Here is an 18,592-nt window from a genome sequence, read left to right as displayed (position 1 = left end):
AGTCTATAGTCTAGTCTACAGTATAGTCTATAGTATAGTCTATAGTATAGTCTATAGTATAGTCTATAGTCTAGTCTATAGTCTAGTCTATAGTCTAGTCTATAGGTCTAGTCTATAGTCTAGTCTATAGTCTAGTCTATAGTCTAGTCTATAGTCTAGTCTATAGTCTAGTCTATAGTCTAGTCTATAGTCTAGTCTATAGTCTAGTCTATAGTCTAGTCTATAGTCTAGTCTATAGTCTAGTCTATAGTCCTAGTCTATAGTCTAGTCTATAGTCTAGTCTAGTCTAGTCTATAGTCTAGTCTATAGTCTAGTCTATATTAGTCTATAGTCTAGTCTAGTCTAGTCTATAGTCTAGTCTATAGTCTAGTCTATAGTCTAGTCTATAGTCTAGTCTATAGTCTAGTCTATAGTCTAGTCTATAGTCTAGTCTATAGTCTAGTCTATAGTCTAGTCTATAGTCTAGTCTATAGTCTAGTCTAGTCTAGTCTATAGTCTAGTCTATAGTCTAGTCTATCTAGTCTATAGTCTAGTCTATAGTCTAGTCTATAGTCTAGTCTATAGTCTAGTATAGTCTAGTCTATAGTCTAGTCTATAGTCTAGTCTATAGTCTAGTCTATAGTCTAGTCTATAGTCTAGTCTATAGTCTAGTCTATAGTCTAGTCTATAGTCTAGTCTATAGTCTAGTCTATAGTCTAGTCTATAGTCTAGTCTAAGTCAGTATAGTCTATAGTCTAGTCTAGTCTAGTCTAGTCTATAGTCTATAGTCTAGTCTAGTCTATAGTCTAGTCTATAGCCTAGTCTATAGTCTAGTCTATAGTCTAGTCTATAGTCTAGTCTATAGTCGAGTCTATAGTCTAGTCTATAGTCTAGTCTATAGTCTAGTCTAGTCTATAGTCTAGTCTATAGTCTAGTCTATAGTCTAGTCTATAGTCTAGTCTATAGTCTAGTCTATAGTCTAGTCTATAGTCTAGTCTATAGTCTAGTCTATAGTCTAGTCTATAGTCTAGTCTATAGTCTGGTCTATAGTCTAGTCTATAGTCTAGTTTTTAGCCTAGCCTATAGTCTAGTCTATAGCATAGTCTATAGCATAGTCTATAGTATAGTTTGTAGCCTAGTCTATAGTATAGTCTATAGTCTAGCCTATGATCTAATCTATAGTCTAGTCTATGGTCTAGTGTATAGTCATGTGTATAGTTTGTAGCCTAGTCTAGTCTATAGTCTAGTCTATTGTCTAGTCTATAGTCTAGTCTATAGTCTAGTCTATAGTCTAGTCTATAGTCTAGTCTATAGTCTAGTCTATAGTCTAGTTTATAGTCTAGTCTATAGTCTAGTCTATAGTCTAGTCTATAGTCTAGTCTATAGTGTAGTCTATAGTCTAGTCTATAGTCTAGTCTATAGTCTAGTCTATAGTCTAGTCTACAGTCTAGTCTATAGTCCAGTCTCTAGTGTAGTCTATAGTCTAGTCTATAGTCTTGTCAATAGTCTAGTCTATAGACTAATCTATAGTCTAGAATACAATCTAGTATGAAGTCTAGTATATAGTTTAGTCTAAAGTCTAGTATATAGTTTAGTCTATAGTCCAGTTTCTGGTCTACTCTATAGTCCAGTCTATAGTATAGTTTGTAGCCCAGTCTATTGTCTAGTCTATAGTCTAGTCTATGGTCTAGTCTATAGTCTAGTCTATGGTCTAGTATCTAGTCTATAGTCCAGTTTCTGGTCTACTCTTTAATCCAGTCTATAGTCTAGCCTATAGTCTAGTGTATAGTCTAGTCTATTGTCTGGTCAATTGTCCAGTCTATAGGCTAGTCTGTAATTCCGTCTTTAATCTAGCCTACAGTGTAGTCTATCGTCTAGTCTATAGCATACCCTGTAATCTAGTCAATAGTCAAGACTACATCCTGGTCTATTGTCTATTCTGTGATCTAGCCTATAGTAAAGTCTGCAGTCTATCCTCAAACAATATTTACTTAAATTATATCAGTTTCTTATTAAACAGCTTAACTGGATAATAACCAAATTAATAAATCACCTCAAAAAAAAAACATTCTTCTTATAGAAGTTACTTACGAAACTTTCAGAGACATCTCCAAAAGGGAACTTTGCATTGTTGCAAAAACAACATGTATAAAATCCATACTACAACAACTATAAAAACCTAAATTTTATGTTACACAAACTACTTTGAACTTTCAACTAATGAAATACAAAAAAAAAACAACCAAAACAGCCCTTTTAACAAGGAACAACTACAACAACACTGAGGAGGGTGGGGTGGTGTAAACATAACATGATGATGATGATGAGGGTGGTGGTGGTGACCGACAGACATGCATGCAAGAAAATTTCATTTACTTTTTTTTATACGTCATCATCATACACATTCATACGTTGTAAAACACGTTAGACAAACTATCCTAAACAAAGAAATTTTATTAAAAAAAAATTTACACACTTGAATTTGTTAAAACTAGACACAAAAACAACAAAAAAAATCGCACACAACACAATTTATAGTAATAAAAAACCAAACCCTATAGGGAGTAAAACAGGATTACGTATAAAATTTGATATTATAGGATATAGCAGCTATATAGCTATAGTAGTCTGTCTATATACAACATACTTTCTATATGTATATTTTCAATATTTTCTTTCTTTTTTTTTTCGACCAACAATGCCACAGAAAAGGATGTTATTTCATAACACTTTTTGCAAAAAATTAAATTTTACTTTAATTTTAATTTTTCATCTTTAAATATAAAAATTTTATAACAATTTTACTTTAATTCTTTTTATTTTAAAAACACAATTTTTTTGCTAAATTTTCTTTTTTATTAATTTTTGTTTAAGAAATTTTCATTTTTTTTTTTTTTTTTAATTTTCTTTGTAGCGCAAAACACTTTTTAAACACCGTGTTCCATTTTGTTAATTATTTTGTCAACCGTCAAGTTAAAGTTACCGTTAAAGACTAAAGAAAAAATTTGCTTGCTCAACAGCAAAAAAAAAAAACAAACAAAAGTGGTTCTTTACTTTTAAAGGTGGTGAATTTCGTTTATTGATTTTTATAGTTTTGTTGTCTGCTCTGGTTTTTTGTTTTGCTCCTCTCTCTTGACATTTACATATGTTCCTTTATACTAGTTGTTGTCATGCTTTACTGTTGTTGTTTTGTTCTAGAATGCCGGTTTTGAGCAGTTTGTTTTGTTTGTACATTTGCTTTGCTAGGGCAGAGTGAAATGTCAACTAGAAAAAGGATAATAAGGGTGGTAAAACTAAAGTTTAACAGTTAATTGCTAAACTTAAAGCTAAGACAACTAACTACCTTTAAGGTTTTATAGTAAAGACAACAACCTTGAGAGTAATTTAGGGAAATTTTTCGAAAAAGTACAAAACTTTGGAAAGCAAATTCGAATAGAAATTACAGAAGATTCAATGTTCGAAAAATGTTTCAAAAACTGCTGTCGCTTACAAAATTTTCTAAAGAAAAAATTGTCGCTTACAAGATTTTCTATAAAAAAATGTTAACACTTACAATATTTCTATAGAAAATGTTGTCGCTTACAATATTTTCTATTAAAAGAGTTGACGCTTACATAGAAAATGTTGTCGTTTACAAGATTTTCTATAAAAAATGTTGACGCTTACAGGATTTCGGGACAAAATAGTATCGCTTACAATATTTTTTATTAAAAAAAGTTGTCGCTTACATAGAAAATTTTGTCGCTTGCAAGATTTTCTTTAGGAAATGTTGTCGCTTGCAAGATTTTCTTTAAATGTTGTCGCTTGCAAGATTTTCTATAAAAAATGTTAACGCTTACAAGATTTCGGGACAAAATAGTGTCGCTTACAATATTTTTTATTAAAAAAGTTGTCGCTTACATAGAAAATTTTGTCGCTTACACGATTTTCTTTAGAAAATGTTGTAGCTTACAAGATTTTCTCTAGAAAATGTTGTCCCTTGCACGATTTTCTATAAAAAATGTTGACGTTTACAAGATTTCTGTAGAAAATGTTGTCGCCTACAATATTTTCTATTAAAAAAGTTGTCGCTTACATAGAAAATTTTGTCGCTTACACGATTTTCTTTAGAAAATGTTGTAGCTTACAAGATTTTCTCTAGAAAATGTCGCTTGCACGATTTTCTATAAAAAATATTGACGTTTACAAGATTTCTGTGAAAAATGTTGTCGCTTACAATATTTTTTATTAAAAAAGTTGTCGCTTACATAGAAAATTTTGTCGCTTACAAGATTTTCTTTAGAAAATGTCGCTTACAAGATTTTCTATAAATAATGTTGACGCTTACAAAATGTCTGTAAAAAATGTCGCTTACAATATTTTTTATTAAAAGAGTTGTCGCTTACATAGAAATTTTTGTCGCTTACGCCATTTTCTTCAGATAATGTTGTCGCTTACAAGATTTTCTTTAGGAAATGTCTGTTACAAGATTTTCTCTGAAAAATGTTGTCGCTTACCAGATTTTCTCTTTTCACTTACAAAATTTTTATAGAAAATGTTGTCGCTTACAAGATTTTCTTTAGAAAATATTGTCGCTTACAAGTATTTATATAGAAAATGTTGTCTCTTACAGGATTTTCTATAGAAAATGTTGTCGCTTAAGAGATTTTCTTTATATAATGTCGCTTACAAGATTTTTTATAGAAAATGTTATCGCCTACAAGACTTTCTTCAGAAAATGTTGTCGCTTACAAAATTCTCTTTAGTAAATGTTGTCAATTACAAGATTTTCTTTAGAAAATGTTAACGCTTACAAGATATTCTTCTGAAAATATTGTTGCTTACAAGAATTTCTTTAGAAAATGTTGTCGCCTACAAGTTTTTAAGAAAATGTCGCTTACAAGATTTTCTTCAGAAAATATTGTTGCTTACCAGATTTTTATAGAAAAGGTTTCGCTCACAAGTTTTTCTTTAGTCTCTTACAGGATTTTCTATAGAAAATGTTGCCTCTTAAAGGATTTTCTATAGAAAATTTTGTCGCTTACATGATTTTCTATAGAAAATACTGTCGCTAAAAAGATTTTCTTTATAAAATGTCGCTTACACGATTTTCTTTAGATAATGTTGTCGCTTACAAGATTTTCTTTAGAAAATGTTGTCGCTCACAAGATTTTCTATAAAAAATGTTGACGCTTACAAGATTTTGGGACAAAATAGTGTCGCTTACAATATTTTTTATTAAAAAAGTTGTCGCTTACATAGAAAATTTTGTCGCTTACACGATTTTCTTTAGATAATGTTGTCGCTTACAAGATTTTCTTTAAGAAATGTTGTCGCTTGCAAGATTTTCTATAAAAAATGTTAACGCTTACAAGATTTCGGGACAAAATAGTGTCGCTTACAATATTTTTTATTAAAAAAGTTGTCGCTTACACGATTTTCTTTAGAAAATCTTGTAGCTTTCAAGATTTTCTCTAGAAAATGTTGTCGCTTGCACGATTTTCTATAAAAAATATTGACGTTTACAAGATTTCTGTGAAAAATGTTGTCGCTTACAATATTTTTTATTAAAAAAGTTGTCGCTTACATAGAAAATTTTGTCACTTACAAGATTTTCTTTAGAAAATGTCGCTTACAAGATTTTCTATAAATAATGTTGACGCTTACAAAATGTCTGTAAAAAATGTCGCTTACAATATTTTTTATTAAAAGAGTTGTCGCTTACATAGAAATTGTTGTCGCTTACGCCATTTTCATCAGATAATGTTGTCGCTTACAAGATTTTCTTTAGGAAATGTCTGTTACAAGATTTTCTCTGAAAAATGTTGTCGCTTACCAGATTTTCTCTTTTCACTTACAAAATTTTTATAGAAAATGTTGTCGCTTACAAGATTTTCTTTAGAAAATATTGTCGCTTACAAGTATTTATATAGAAAATGTTGTCTCTTACAGGATTTTCTATAGAAAATGTTGTCGCTTAAGAGATTTTCTTTATATAATGTCGCTTACAAGATTTTTTATAGAAAATGTTATCGCCTACAAGACTTTCTTCAGAAAATGTTGTCGCTTACAAAATTCTCTTTAGCAAATGTTGTCAATTACAAGATTTTCTTTAGAAAATGTTAACGCTTACAAGATATTCTTCTGAAAATATTGTTGCTTACAAGAATTTCTTTAGAAAATGTTGTCGCCTACAAGTTTTTAAGAAAATGTCGCTTACAAGATTTTCTTCAGAAAATATTGTTGCTTACCAGATTTTTATAGAAAAGGTTTCGCTCACAAGTTTTTCTTTAGTCTCTTACAGGATTTTCTATAGAAAATGTTGCCTCTTAAAGGATTTTCTATAGAAAATTTTGTCGCTTACATGATTTTCTATAGAAAATACTGTCGCTAAAAAGATTTTCTTTATAAAATGTCGCTTACAAGATCTTCATTCTTTAGAAAATGTTGTCGCTTACAAGATGTTATACAGAAAATGTTGTCGCTTACAAGATTTTCGTTAGTAAATGTAGTCAATTACAAGATTTTCTTCAGAAAATATTGTTGCTTACAAGATTTTCTTTAGAAAATGTTGTCGCTTACACGTTTTCAAGAAAATGATTTTCTATAGAAAATGTCTCTTACAAGATTTTCTATTGAAAATCTTCTCGTATACATGACTTTCTATAGGAAAGGAAGTCTTTTCGCTTTCAAGATTTTCTATAGCTAATGTTGTCGCTTACAATATATTATATGGAAAATGTTGTCGCTTACAAGCCTTTCCACTGTTGTCTCTTACAAGATTTTGTTTAGAATTTTTTCTTCAGAAAATGTTGTCGCTTATAATATTTTCTATAGAAAATGTTGTCGCTAACAAGATTTTCTATAGAAAATGTGGTCGCTTACAAGATTTTCTATAGAAAATGTTGTCGCTTACAAGATTTTCTATAGAAAATATTGTCGCCTACAAGATTTTCCATAGAAAATGTTGTCGCTAACGAGATTTTCTATAGAAAATGTTGTCGCTTATAAGATTTTGCATAGAAAATATTGTCGCTTGCAAGATTTTCTATAAAATATTTTTCCGCTTATAAGATTTTCCCTGGAAAATGTCGCTAAGATTTTCTATAGAAAATGTCGCTTACAAATTTTTCTTTAGAAAATGTCGCTTGCAAGTTTTTCTTTAGAAAATGTTGTCGCTTAAAAGATTTGCTATAAAAAAACTTATCGCTTACACGATTTCTTGTAGAATATCTCGTCGCTTCTATGGAATATATTGTCGCTCAAAAGAAAATCTATAAAAATGGTTGTCGCTTACAAAAAAAAAATTTTGTCGCCCATAAAATTTTCTGAAATTTAAATAAAATTTCGCATTTTTTAAGGATTATTTATTGTTTTATATAAAAAAAACAATTATTTATTTGTATCAAAAAAAATTAAGGATTTAATGTAACTTCATTTACATTTCATTTTACAAGTTGCTAAACTTTTCATTTTTTATACATCTTTTAGACATAAAAAAATACTATCAAATCATTTGAATACTAATAATAATGATCTTGATGTACGTATTAAAAATTTGTTAGTTTCAAAATAATTTAAAAACATCTAATAAAATAAAGGAGGTTAGTAAATAATAAAAGGAACTCGTTTTTGTTTAAAAGGGTTTAGATAACGAATTTGTTTTTTTTAGAAAAAGAATGTCAATTCATGAGTTTTGTTTGGGGTAAAAAAATAAGGAATGAGAGAATAAAGTTAATAATAAAATAGGTATTATGTACGTATGAATGTATGTTTATGGTAGTAATAAAATTGTGAAAACAAATAATGAAAACCAGTTCATTATTTAGAAATACTTAAAAACTAATTGAAAAAATGAAAATCAAAATTTGTGAAGCAAATGAAAGAGAGAGTAAAGTGAAATGATTTCAATTCCACTCTTCCTCTTCTTCCAAGGCACTGGGACCAGAGGAGGTAACAAAGTTATCATCAGTCTAAAAAGAGATACGAAGCAAGGCAATAAGGGAAATAAATTGGAGTGAAAAAAAAAACAAACAATAAAAAAATTTTGATAACAAATTTTCCAACACTTACCTGTGGCACACCCTTTCGCACATCTCGTCCACCAAATTTACTGCCATAACTACCACCGCCTCCACCACCACCGCTAAAGTTCTTAAGGAAATCTGGCACTTCTTGGCCAGCACCTTCTAAAATATTAACCAAATCTGCAGCAATGGCTGAATCACTTTCTGGATCAAAGAAACTAGTGGCGCGACCATTATTGCCTACACGTCCTGTACGGCCAATACGATGCACATACTCATCAATGGAGGAGGGCATATCATAGTTGACTACATGATTAACATTTTTAATATCAAGACCGCGGGCTGCTACGGAGGTGGCTATTAAAACTTTCATTTTGCCATTTTTGAAATCAGCCAAAGCCATTTCACGTTGACTTTGTAAACGATCGCCATGTATAGAAGTCGTAGGGAATTCGGTTTCCGATAGCAGAGAAGCAAGGAAATCTGCACCACGTTTGGTCTCCACAAATACTATTGTACCATCGGGATTTTCTTGTAGGAGTTCCTTAAAAAATTAAAGAAGAACATTTTGAGACAAAAACTTACATAAAAAATTTAAATTGGGACAAAATTTTGTAAAGAAAATTTAGTTTGGGACACATTTTTCTATAAAAAATCTTGTTTGGGACAAAATTTTGTAAAGAAAATCTAGTTTGGGACAAAAATTTCTATAGAAAATCAAGTTTGGGACAAAATTTTCTATAGAAAATCAAGTTTAGGACAAAACTTTCCATAGAAAATCAAGTTTGGGACAAAAATTTCTATAGAAATTCTTGTTTTGGAAAAAAAATTTACAGAAAATCTCGTTTGGTACAAAATTTTTTATAGAAAATCTAGTTTGGGACAAAATTTTCTATAGAAAATATAATTTGGGACAAAATTTTCTATAGAAAATCTAGTTTGGGACAAAATTTTCTATAGAAAATCTAGTTTGGGACAACATTTTCTATAGAAAATCTCGTTTGGGACAAATTTTCTATAGAAAATCTAGTTTGGGACAACATTTTCTATAGAAAATCTAGTTTGGGACATTTTCTATAGAAGATCTAGTTTGGGACAACATTTTCTTGTTTGGGACAAAAATTTCTACAGAAAATCTTGTTTGGGACAAAATTTTCTATAGAAAATCAAGTTTGGGACAAATTTTTTTATAGAAAATCTTGTTTGGGACAAAATTTTTTTATATAAAATCTTGTTTGGGACAAAATTTTCTATAGAAATCTAGTTTAGGATAAAATTTTCTATAGAAAATGTTGTTTGGGGCAAAATTTTTTATAGAAAATCTTGCTTAGGACAAATTTTTTTATAGAAAATTTCGTTTGGGACAAAATTTTCTATAGAAAATCAAGTTTGGGACAAAATTTTCCATAGAAAATCAAGTTTGGGACAAATTTTTCTATAGAAAATCTTGTTTGGGACAAAATTTTTTATAGAAAATTTCGTTTGGGACAAAATTTTCTATAGAAAATCTAGTTTGGGAAAACATTTTCTATAGAAAATCTAGTTTGGGACAACATTTTCTATAGAAAATCTTGTTTGGGACAAAAATTTCTGTAGAAACATCTTGTTTGGGACAAAAACCTATAGCCTTGTCTATAGTCCAGACTATAGCATTGTCTATAGTCGAGACTATATATAGCATTGTCTATAGTCCAGACTATAACATTGTCTATAGTCTAGACTATAAAATTGTCTATAGTCCAGACTATAAAATTGTCTATAGTCCAGACTATAGCATTGTCTACAGTCCAGACTATAGCTTTGTCTATAGTCCAGACTATAGCATTGTCTACAGTCCAGACTATAGCTTTGTCTATAGTCCAGACTATAGCCTCGTCTACAAACCACACTACAACTTTGTATATATTCTACTTTGGAACATTTTTATGAGAAACTTCAAATCAGTATAAAAATGTACTCACCATCAACTTGGAACGTTTCTGAAACTTTTTCACTTCATAGATATTTTGTGTAACATCTGAACATGCTCCGCCCACAACACCAATCGATATGAAAATATATTCATTTAGATATTCACCAGCCATACGTTGAATTTCGGCTGGGAATGTGGCAGAGAACATAAGATTTTGACGCTCTTCCATGGGACGCATTGTAGGATGATTCATGATCGTGGCCATACTCTCTTTGAAACCCATATCCAACATACGATCCGCCTCATCTAAGACAACAAAACGTGTGTCTTCAAATGTTATGAAACCTTTTTCCACAAAGTCTAACAAACGTCCAGGAGTGCAAATTAAAATATGACTACCACCGCGTCCAATATTTTCACCCTGATGTTTGGATGAAGTGCCACCGTAAACAATGCGTATATTCAAATAGGAGCCCATGGCAAATTTGCGGGCTTCATTGAATATTTGTATGGCCAATTCGCGTGTGGGTGATACTATTAGAGCATGAGGTTTACCAATCGAAGTCTCAGCTCCTTCACTCAATAAACTATTAATGATGGGCAAAAGAAAAGCGGCCGTTTTGCCAGAACCGGTCTGGGCACAAGCCATTAAATCGCGACCAGCTGTTATAACGGGTATGGCTGTTTTTTGTATGGGCGTGGGTATTTTATAACCGGAACGTTTAATGTTGTTTATGACAATATCACGCAAATTTGCCTCTTCAAAGGTTTGTATCGAAGCAGGAGCATTTTCACCGGTGACCTTTTCAAATTGAAAAATAAAAAAAGATTAATTACAAAAGTAATTTAGAAATTATTTCTCAACACAACTTACCTTTACGGGTATACTGTCATATTTGGAGAAATTAATACCACTAGTAATACCAGTACCGAAAATTTCTTCTTCATTATCTGTGGGTTCGGGTGGTATATAGAATTCACGTGGCTTTTTAGGTTCATCACCCTCACCGCCGTCTCCACCACCACCGCTATTATTGTGTTCATCACTTTCTCCTTTATTGTTATTAAATTCTCTACGTCCACCATCTCTACCACCACCGCCACGACCACCGCCGCGGCCACGTCCGCCACCAAAGCCACCACGACGTTCTCCTCCACCATAGCCTAATATAGGTAAAGGAAACAATTTCAAAGATGGCGGGCATACAGTTGTAAAAGTTTACAATGCCAAAGGTCATAATATTGTATTAGTAGTTCAGCAATGACACGCAAATTTTTTAGAAATAATGAAACTATTATCAGTTCTAGTTCAGTTTTTGTTCTAGTTCTGTTCTATTCCAGTTATGTTCTAGTTCTGCTCCAGTTCTGTTCCAGTTCAGTTCTAGTTCAGTTCCAGTTCCAGTTCAGTTCTAGTGCTGTTTTGGTTCTGTTCTAGTTCAGTTCTAGTTCAGTTCTAGTTCAGTTCTAGTTCAGTTCTAGTTCAGTTCTAGTTCAGTTTTAGTTCTGTTCTAGTTCAGTTCTAGTTCAGTTCTAGTTCAGTTCTAGTTCAGTTCTAGTTCAGTTCTAGTTCAGTTCTAGTTCAGTTCTAGTTCAGTTCTAGTTCAGTTCTAGTTCAGTTCTAGTTCAGTTCTAGTTCAGTTCTAGTTCAGTTCTAGTTCAATTCTAGTTCAATTCTAGTTCAGTTCTAGTTCAGTTCAGTTCTAGTTCAGTTCTAGTTCAGTTCTAGTTCAGTTCTAGTTCAGTTCTAGTTCAGTTCTAGTTCAGTACTAGTTCAGTTCTAGTTCAGTTCTAGTTCAGTTCTAGTTCAGTTCTAGTTCAGTTCTAGTTCAGTTCTAGTTCAGTTCTAGTTCTGTTCTAGTTCTGTTCTAGTTCTGTTCTAGTTCTGTTCTAGTTCTGTTCTAGTTCTGTTCTAGTTCTGTTCTAGTTCTGTTCTAGTTCTGTTCTAGTTCAGTTCTAGTTCAGTTCTAGTTCTGTTCTAGTTCTGTTCTAGTTCTAGTTCAGTTCTAGTTCTGTTCTAGTTCTGTTCTAGTTCTGTTCTAGTTCTGTTCTAGTTCTGTTCTAGTTCTGTTCTAGTTCTGTTCTTGTTCTAGTTCTTGTTCTATTTCTGTTCTAGGTCTGTTCTAGTTCTGTTCTAGGTCTGTTCTAGTTCTGTTCTAGTTCTGTTCTAGTTCTTTTCTAGTTCTGTTCTAGTTCTGTTCTAGTTCTGTTCTAGTTCTGTTCTAGTTCTGTTCTAGTTCTGTTCTAGTTCTGTTCTAGTTCTGTTCTAGTTCTGTTCTAGTTCTGTTCTAGTTCTGTTCTAGTTCTGTTCTAGGTCTGTTCTAGGTCTGTTCTAGTTCTGTTCTAGTTCTGTTCTAGTTCTGTTCTAGTTCTGTTCTAGTTCTGTTCTAGTTCTGTTCTAGTTCTGTTCTAGTTCTGTTCTAGTTCTGTTCTAGTTCTGTTCTAGTTCTGTTCTAGTTCTGTTCTGTTCTAGTTCTGTTCTAGTTCTGTTCTAGTTCTGTTCTAGTTCTGTTCTAGTTCTGTTCTAGTTCTGTTCTAGTTCTGTTCTAGTTCTGTTCTAGTTCTGTTCTAGTTCTGTTCTAGTTCTGTTCTAGTTCTGTTCTAGTTCTTGTTCTAGTTCTGTTCTAGTTCTGTTCTAGTTCTGTTCTAGTTCTGTTCTAGTTCTGTTCTAGTTCTGTTCTAGTTCTGTTCTAGTTCTGTTCTAGTTCTGTTCTAGTTCTGTTCTAGTTCTGTTCTAGTTCTGTTCTAGTTCTGTTCTAGTTCTGTTCTAGTTCTGTTCTAGTTCTGTTCTAGTTCTAGTTCTGTTCTAGTTCTGTTCTAGTTCTGTTCTAGTTCTGTTCTAGTTCTGTTCTAGTTCTGTTCTAGTTCTGTTCTAGTTCTGTTCTAGTTCTGTTCTAGTTCTGTTCTAGTTCTGTTCTAGTTCTGTTCTAGTTCTGTTCTAGTTCTGTTCTAGTTCTGTTTAGTTCTGTTCTAGTTCTGTTCTAGTTCTGTTCTAGTTCTGTTCTAGTTCTGTTCTAGTTCTGTTCTAGTTCTGTTCTAGTTCTGTTCTAGTTCTGTTCTAGTTCTGTTCTAGTTCTGTTCTAGTTCTGTTCTAGTTCTGTTCTAGTTCTGTTCTAGTTCTGTTCTAGTTCTGTTCTAGTTCTGTTCTAGTTCTGTTCTAGTTCTGTTCTAGTTCTGTTCTAGTTCTGTTCTAGTTCTGTTCTTGTTCTGTTCTAGTTCTGTTCTAGTTCTGTTCTAGTTCTGTTCTAGTTCTGTTCTAGTTCTGTTCTAGTTTCTGTTCTAGTTCTGTTCTAGTTCTGTTCTAGTTCTGTTCTAGTTCTGTTCTAGTTCTGTTCTAGTTCTGTTCTAGTTCTGTTCTAGTTCTGTTCTAGTTCTGTTCTAGTTCTGGTGAAGTTCGGTTGAATTTCTGTTGTAGTTCTATTCTACTTCTAGTTCATTTCATTTCTAGTTTCAGTTTTAGTTCAGTTCATTTTGAAGTTTTAAAGAATTTGATTATTTTGTATTTATAATCACTTTTAAAAGTTTTATTTACATATAAAAAACAAGAAATTTTAAAAAATATTTTCAGAAAAAAATATAAATTAGGGTAGCATTCGATAACGATCAAAATCTTCTTTTAAATTCTATTGAAATTTGATCGAAATCTTAAGACTTACTTTGTCCCCAGTTAAAAACATATTAGAAATTCTAACATAAAACATAAAAAAGAAATAATTGCATAAATAATTAAATCTGGGGAGCAAATTGCAACATTCGATATGATTGGACTCCATTTGAATTCTCTTAAAATTTGAGCAATATCGAATGCATTAATTTGTCCCCAATTAAAAGAAATCTTAAAAATACAAATAAAACACATAAAAATTTCATAACAAATTAACGAAAACTATTAAAAAAACAAATTAAAGACTTTACACTTAAAACATTAACGCAACGATACCGTGCGACCATCACTACTTAAATTTACAATACCAGCCGATTTCAATTCCAACAAAAAAGCAAATCCTATAGCTGCTGTCATACGATCTTTAATACAATCACATTTAGTAAAATCGAACGAAACCTGACGTATAATATTTTGCATTAAGCCCAGTTTAATAGATAAACGTTCGCGGGAAGCATTTAAGAGAACATTAGGATCATAATGATGACATGGTTGATTAAAAGTGCCAGCATTTAATCTTGCTTGCAAACCACGACGATGATTATCCAACATAATACGACAACTGTCTAGATTATCCATGACTGTCGTAATATTATCAGCATTTTCTAGAATAAATTGATCATATTGTTGTTGAGGCGAATAAATTGAAGGTGGAGGTGGAGCATCAGCCTCCATACTATTTGCTGAAATTGTAGTTATATTTAGATTTTGTGCTGGAGACTTAGTTGTTGTTGTTAACGGTGGTAATATACCAGCTAAAGTTTGTTGTAATAGAATACTAGTGGGAGGGTCAGCTGTATGTTGTTCCTCAAGTACTTGTTCTTCATGATGATGTAGATTTTGGAGTTCTCTTGCTCTACGTAGATTTCGTCGACGTTTAGGTTTACGCTGTGGCGTTGTAGTGTTTTCATAGTTGGCATTTTGCAAACGTGCTCTTAATATTTCATACCAATCTCGGCGATAATCGTCATTTATTGGAAGTATCATTTCTTGAGGTTGTTCATGAGTTGGTATTATAACTGGATTATGGTTATCCTGTTGTTGCATTATTTGATCTGGCATAGTGGAGACGGGTCTTATATTACTCTCCATGACTTGATTTTGTATTGAAGGCCTTAAAATGCTTTCACGTACTTCTATTATAGGTTGCAATTGTTGTTGTTGTAGCTGTACATCAGCAATACTTGGCTCTTCTGTTGTCGTGTTCGCCACTTCAGCCTGAATTGATGTTTGCGGATTTTTGGTCGGTGGCGTTGGCAGTGCCGTCAAGGGAGTAGAAGTATCTAATGTGCGGCTTTGAAAACGTGATTTAAAATGCTGTTCCTCCTCACTAGTATCTACCGTTGTAGATTGCGCTAAGTTAGATGATGGTACCATGGGCGTTTTAAATATACCAGTATCCCCAGATACCATTTCGCTTGATGGTACTAGTTCTTGTCCTCGTCTTGTAATGGTATGGTGACCAGAGTCAATATGGGATAATGATGGATTTGGCAAGACAAGAGGAGTATCAGTTGTTATTAGACTTGGTGTGGGAAATTGTATACCACTATCTGTGGTAATATGCTGTGCTTCAATAGGTAATAAGGTTATGCTTTCATTGGTAGCAGCGATGGGTGGTTGTTCCAGTCGCTGTGCTTGTTGAGGGCTTTCTCTATTTTTGGAAAGACATTGTTTGTAAGGAAACTTAAAAGTTGGAGACAATCTTGCAGAAGTAATGGATAAAAACGAGTTTAAGTTATATTACAACAACAAAAATTGCGACATTCTGTTCTAGTTCTGTTCTAATTCTGTTCTAGTTCAGTTCTAGTTTAGTTCAAGTTCAGTTCTAGTTCAGTTCTAGTTCAGTTCTAGTTCAGTTCTAGTTCTGTTCTAGTTCTGTTCTAGTTCTGTTCTAGTTCTGTTCTAGTTCTGTTCTAGTTCTGTTCTAGTTCTGTTCTAGTTCTGTTCTAGTTCTGTTCTAGTTCTGCTCTAGTTCTGTTCTAATTCTGCTCTAATTCTGTTCTAGTTCTGTTCTAGTTCTGTTCTAGTTCTGTTCTAGTTCTGTTCTAGTTCTGTTCTAGTTCTGTTCTAGTTCTGTTCTAGTTCTGTTCTAGTTCTGTTCTAGTTCTGTTCTAGTTCTGTTCTAGTTCTGTTCTAGTTCTGTTCTAGTTCTGTTCTAGTTCTGTTCTAGTTCTGTTCTAGTTCTGTTCTAGTTCAGTTCTAGTTCTGTTCTAGTTCCGTTCTAGTTCCGTTCTAGTTCTGTTCTAGTTCTGTTCTAGTTCTGTTCTAGTTCTGTTCTAGTTCTGTTCTAGTTCTGTTCTGTTCTATTCTAGTTCTGTTCTAGTTCTGTTCTAGTTCTGTTCTAGTTCTGTTCTAGTTCTGTTCTAGTTCTGTTCTAGTTCTGTTCTAGTTCTGTTCTAGTTCTGTTCTAGTTCTGTTCTAGTTCTGTTCTGTTCTGTTCTAGTTCTGTTCTTCTGTTCTAGTTCTGTTCTAGTTCTGTTCTGTTCTAGTTCTGTTCTAGTTCTGTTCTAGTTCTGTTCTAGTTCTGTTCTAGTTCTGTTCTAGTTCTGTTCTGTTCTGTTCTGTTCTGTGTTCTGTTCTAGTTCTGTTCTAGTTCTGTTCTAGTTCTGTTCTGTTCTTCTAGTTCTGTTCTAGTTCTGTTCTAGTTCTGTTCTGTTCTGTTCTAGTTCTGTTCTTGTTCTGTTCTAGTTCTGTTCTAGTACTGTTCTAGTTCTGTTCCAGTTCTTTACTAGTTCTGTTCTAATTTTGGTCTAGTTCTGTTCTAGTTCAGTTCTAGTTCTGTTCTGGTTCTGTTCTAGTTCTGTTCTAGTTCTGTTCTAGTTCAGTTCTAGTTCTGTTCTGGTTCTGTTCTAGTTCTGTTCTAGTTCTGTTCTAGTTCTGTTCTAGTTCTGTTCTAGTTCTGTTCTAGTTCTGTTCTAGTTCTGTTCTAGTTCTGTTCTAGTTCTGATCTAGTTCTGTTCTAGTTCTGTTCTAGTTATGTTCTAGTTCTGTTATAGTTCTGTTCTAGTTCTGTTCTAGTTCTGTTCTAGTTCTGTTCTAGTTCTGTTCTAGTTCTGTTCTAGTTCTGTTCTAGTTCTGTTCTAGTTCTGTTCTAGTTATGTTCTAGTTCTGTTCTAGTTCTGTTCTAGTTCTGTTCTAGTTCTGTTCTAGTTCTGTTCTAGTTCTGTTCTAGTTCTGTTCTAGTTCTGTTCTAGTTCTGTTCTAGTTCTGTTCTAGTTCTGTTCTAGTTCTGTTCTAGTTCTGTTCTAGTTCTGTTCTAGTTCTGTTCTAGTTCTGTTCTAGTTCTGTTCTAGTTCTGTTCTAGTTCTGTTCTAGTTCTGTTCTGTTCTAGTTCTGTTCTGTTCTGTTCTGTTCTGTTCTGTTCTGTTCTAGTTCTGTTCTGTTCTAGTTCTGTTCTAGTTCTGTTCTAGTTCTGTTCTAGTTCTGTTCTAGTTCTGTTCTAGTTCTGTTCTAGTTCTGTTCTAGTTCTGTTCTAGTTCTGTTCTAGTTCTGTTCTAGTTCTGTTCTAGTTCTGTTCTAGTTCTGTTCTAGTTCTGTTCTAGTTCTGTTCTAGTTCTGTTCTAGTTCTGTTCTAGTTCTGTTCTAGTTTTGTTCTAGTTCTGTTCTAGTTCTGTTCTAGTTCTGATCTTGTTCTGATCTAGTTCTGTTCTAGTTCTGTTCTAGTTCTGTCCTAGTTCTGTTTCTGTTCTAGTTCTGTTCTAGTTCTGTTCTAATTCTGTTCTAGTTCTGTTCTAGTTCTGTTCTAGTTCTGTTCTAGTTCTGTTCTAGTTCTGTTCTCGTTCTGTTCTAGTTCAGTTCTAGCTCTGTTCTAGTTCTGTAAGAGCGGACTTAGATGTTGTAGAGCATGAGGGGACGGAAAATCAATTAAAGTATCTTCAAAATTTCTACATATAAAGGTCTACTTCAAAGTGGGGGTAGGACCAATATTTTAAACGTCACTTAAACTTGTTTTTATCCAAGAGCGTAAAAAATGCAAAGTGAAGACAATACCCCGACGTTGCTGCTGCAGCGATGGCTGCTAAAGATGAACCAGAATCAATGCTCACATTAGCAGCAACTGCTTCCATGCCTGGTGACATTTCTTGAGGTATAGCACGACTATGTTCCTCTTCGGCAATACGTGATACAGCAGCTGGCGGTAAAGGTCTACCAAATGAAGACAGTTCCATCATGGAAGAAGGAGCCTGACGTACAACGTTTAAACTAGAAAAATTATCACCACCCATAGTGGTAGTAGTAGTTGCTCCCAAACCCGATGTGGTTAGTTGAGGTAGTTGTGTTGGTACAAGAGTATTAACTGCTTGTAATTGATCGCCAGACAGAAAATATTCCTCTTCAATTAATGACATATCCATGGGAAAATAGGAAAATGTTGAGGTTTCAATGTTATATCTTGCATGAGGCAATTCTCTAATTTCTAAACATGTTCTGCGAGGTAAACGAAAGCGTAAACTATATTCTTCTTCGGTTATAAAAGTGCGTGGTGGTCTTGTTCGTGATCTTGAGGTTGTTGTCGTTATAGGATCTTGAACACGCGGAGTTGTTGAGGAAGTTTGTGATCTTAAATTGTAACGTGAACTTGCAGAATTTCGTGGTGTTAGAGTTTGTCTTTGTAAATCTTGTTGTAGCCTTTCATTTCGACGTTGGTTTATATCCCTCTGGGTTGCTTCAGTTGAAGAGAGAGCAGTAAATTGTTGATCTTGTTGACCTGGTTGAATCCTTAATAAAGGCAGTTGTAAATCATCTGAACTACTTAACGGTTCATTTTCAAATAAATCGGAAATATTCATGATTGGCATTTGCGGTGGAAGTGGTGGTGGTGTTAATAAGGTTATAGTATCTTGGAAATCATGCATACTATCCTGCATTGCAAAGGATTGATCTAAATTTAAATAGTTTTGCAAATCTTTTTGGAAAATGTCCATTAAATCTATATTATCACTTTGTGGAGAGTAAATTTCTGGTAAATTTCCATTTTCCACTTCACCAAACTCCTCATTAGCTGATCGTACAGCTGTTGGTTCTAGATCT

General features: G+C 33.0%; 1 protein-coding gene across 2 annotated transcripts in view; it reads right to left on the bottom strand.

Annotated features, from left to right (window-relative positions):
- Positions 1-7,317: 7,317 nt before the first annotated feature.
- Positions 7,318-18,592, bottom strand: part of LOC119612105 (ATP-dependent RNA helicase vasa) — a 35,959-nt gene continuing 24,684 nt past the window's right edge. The window contains exons 5-8 of one of the 2 annotated variants that reach the window (XM_037967837.1): positions 10,772-11,061; positions 9,947-10,699; positions 8,032-8,529; positions 7,318-7,931 (exon numbers count right to left, since the gene is read on the bottom strand). In XM_037967837.1, coding sequence (XP_037823765.1) covers positions 7,866-7,931; positions 8,032-8,529; positions 9,947-10,699; positions 10,772-11,061 — 1,607 coding nt within the window. In that variant the 3' untranslated portion in view covers positions 7,318-7,865. The remainder of the gene's footprint in view (positions 7,932-8,031; positions 8,530-9,946; positions 10,700-10,771; positions 11,062-18,592) is intronic. The other variant, XM_037967836.1, reaches the window with a different exon arrangement.

Source organism: Lucilia sericata, unplaced genomic scaffold (assembly GCF_015586225.1).
Source record: "Lucilia sericata isolate MDLA Ls3-8-SP2 unplaced genomic scaffold, ASM1558622v1 Contig001601F_arrow, whole genome shotgun sequence".
NCBI classification, from domain to species: Eukaryota; Metazoa; Arthropoda; class Insecta; order Diptera; family Calliphoridae; genus Lucilia; species Lucilia sericata.
This window is presented reverse-complemented; position numbering and strand designations above follow the sequence as displayed.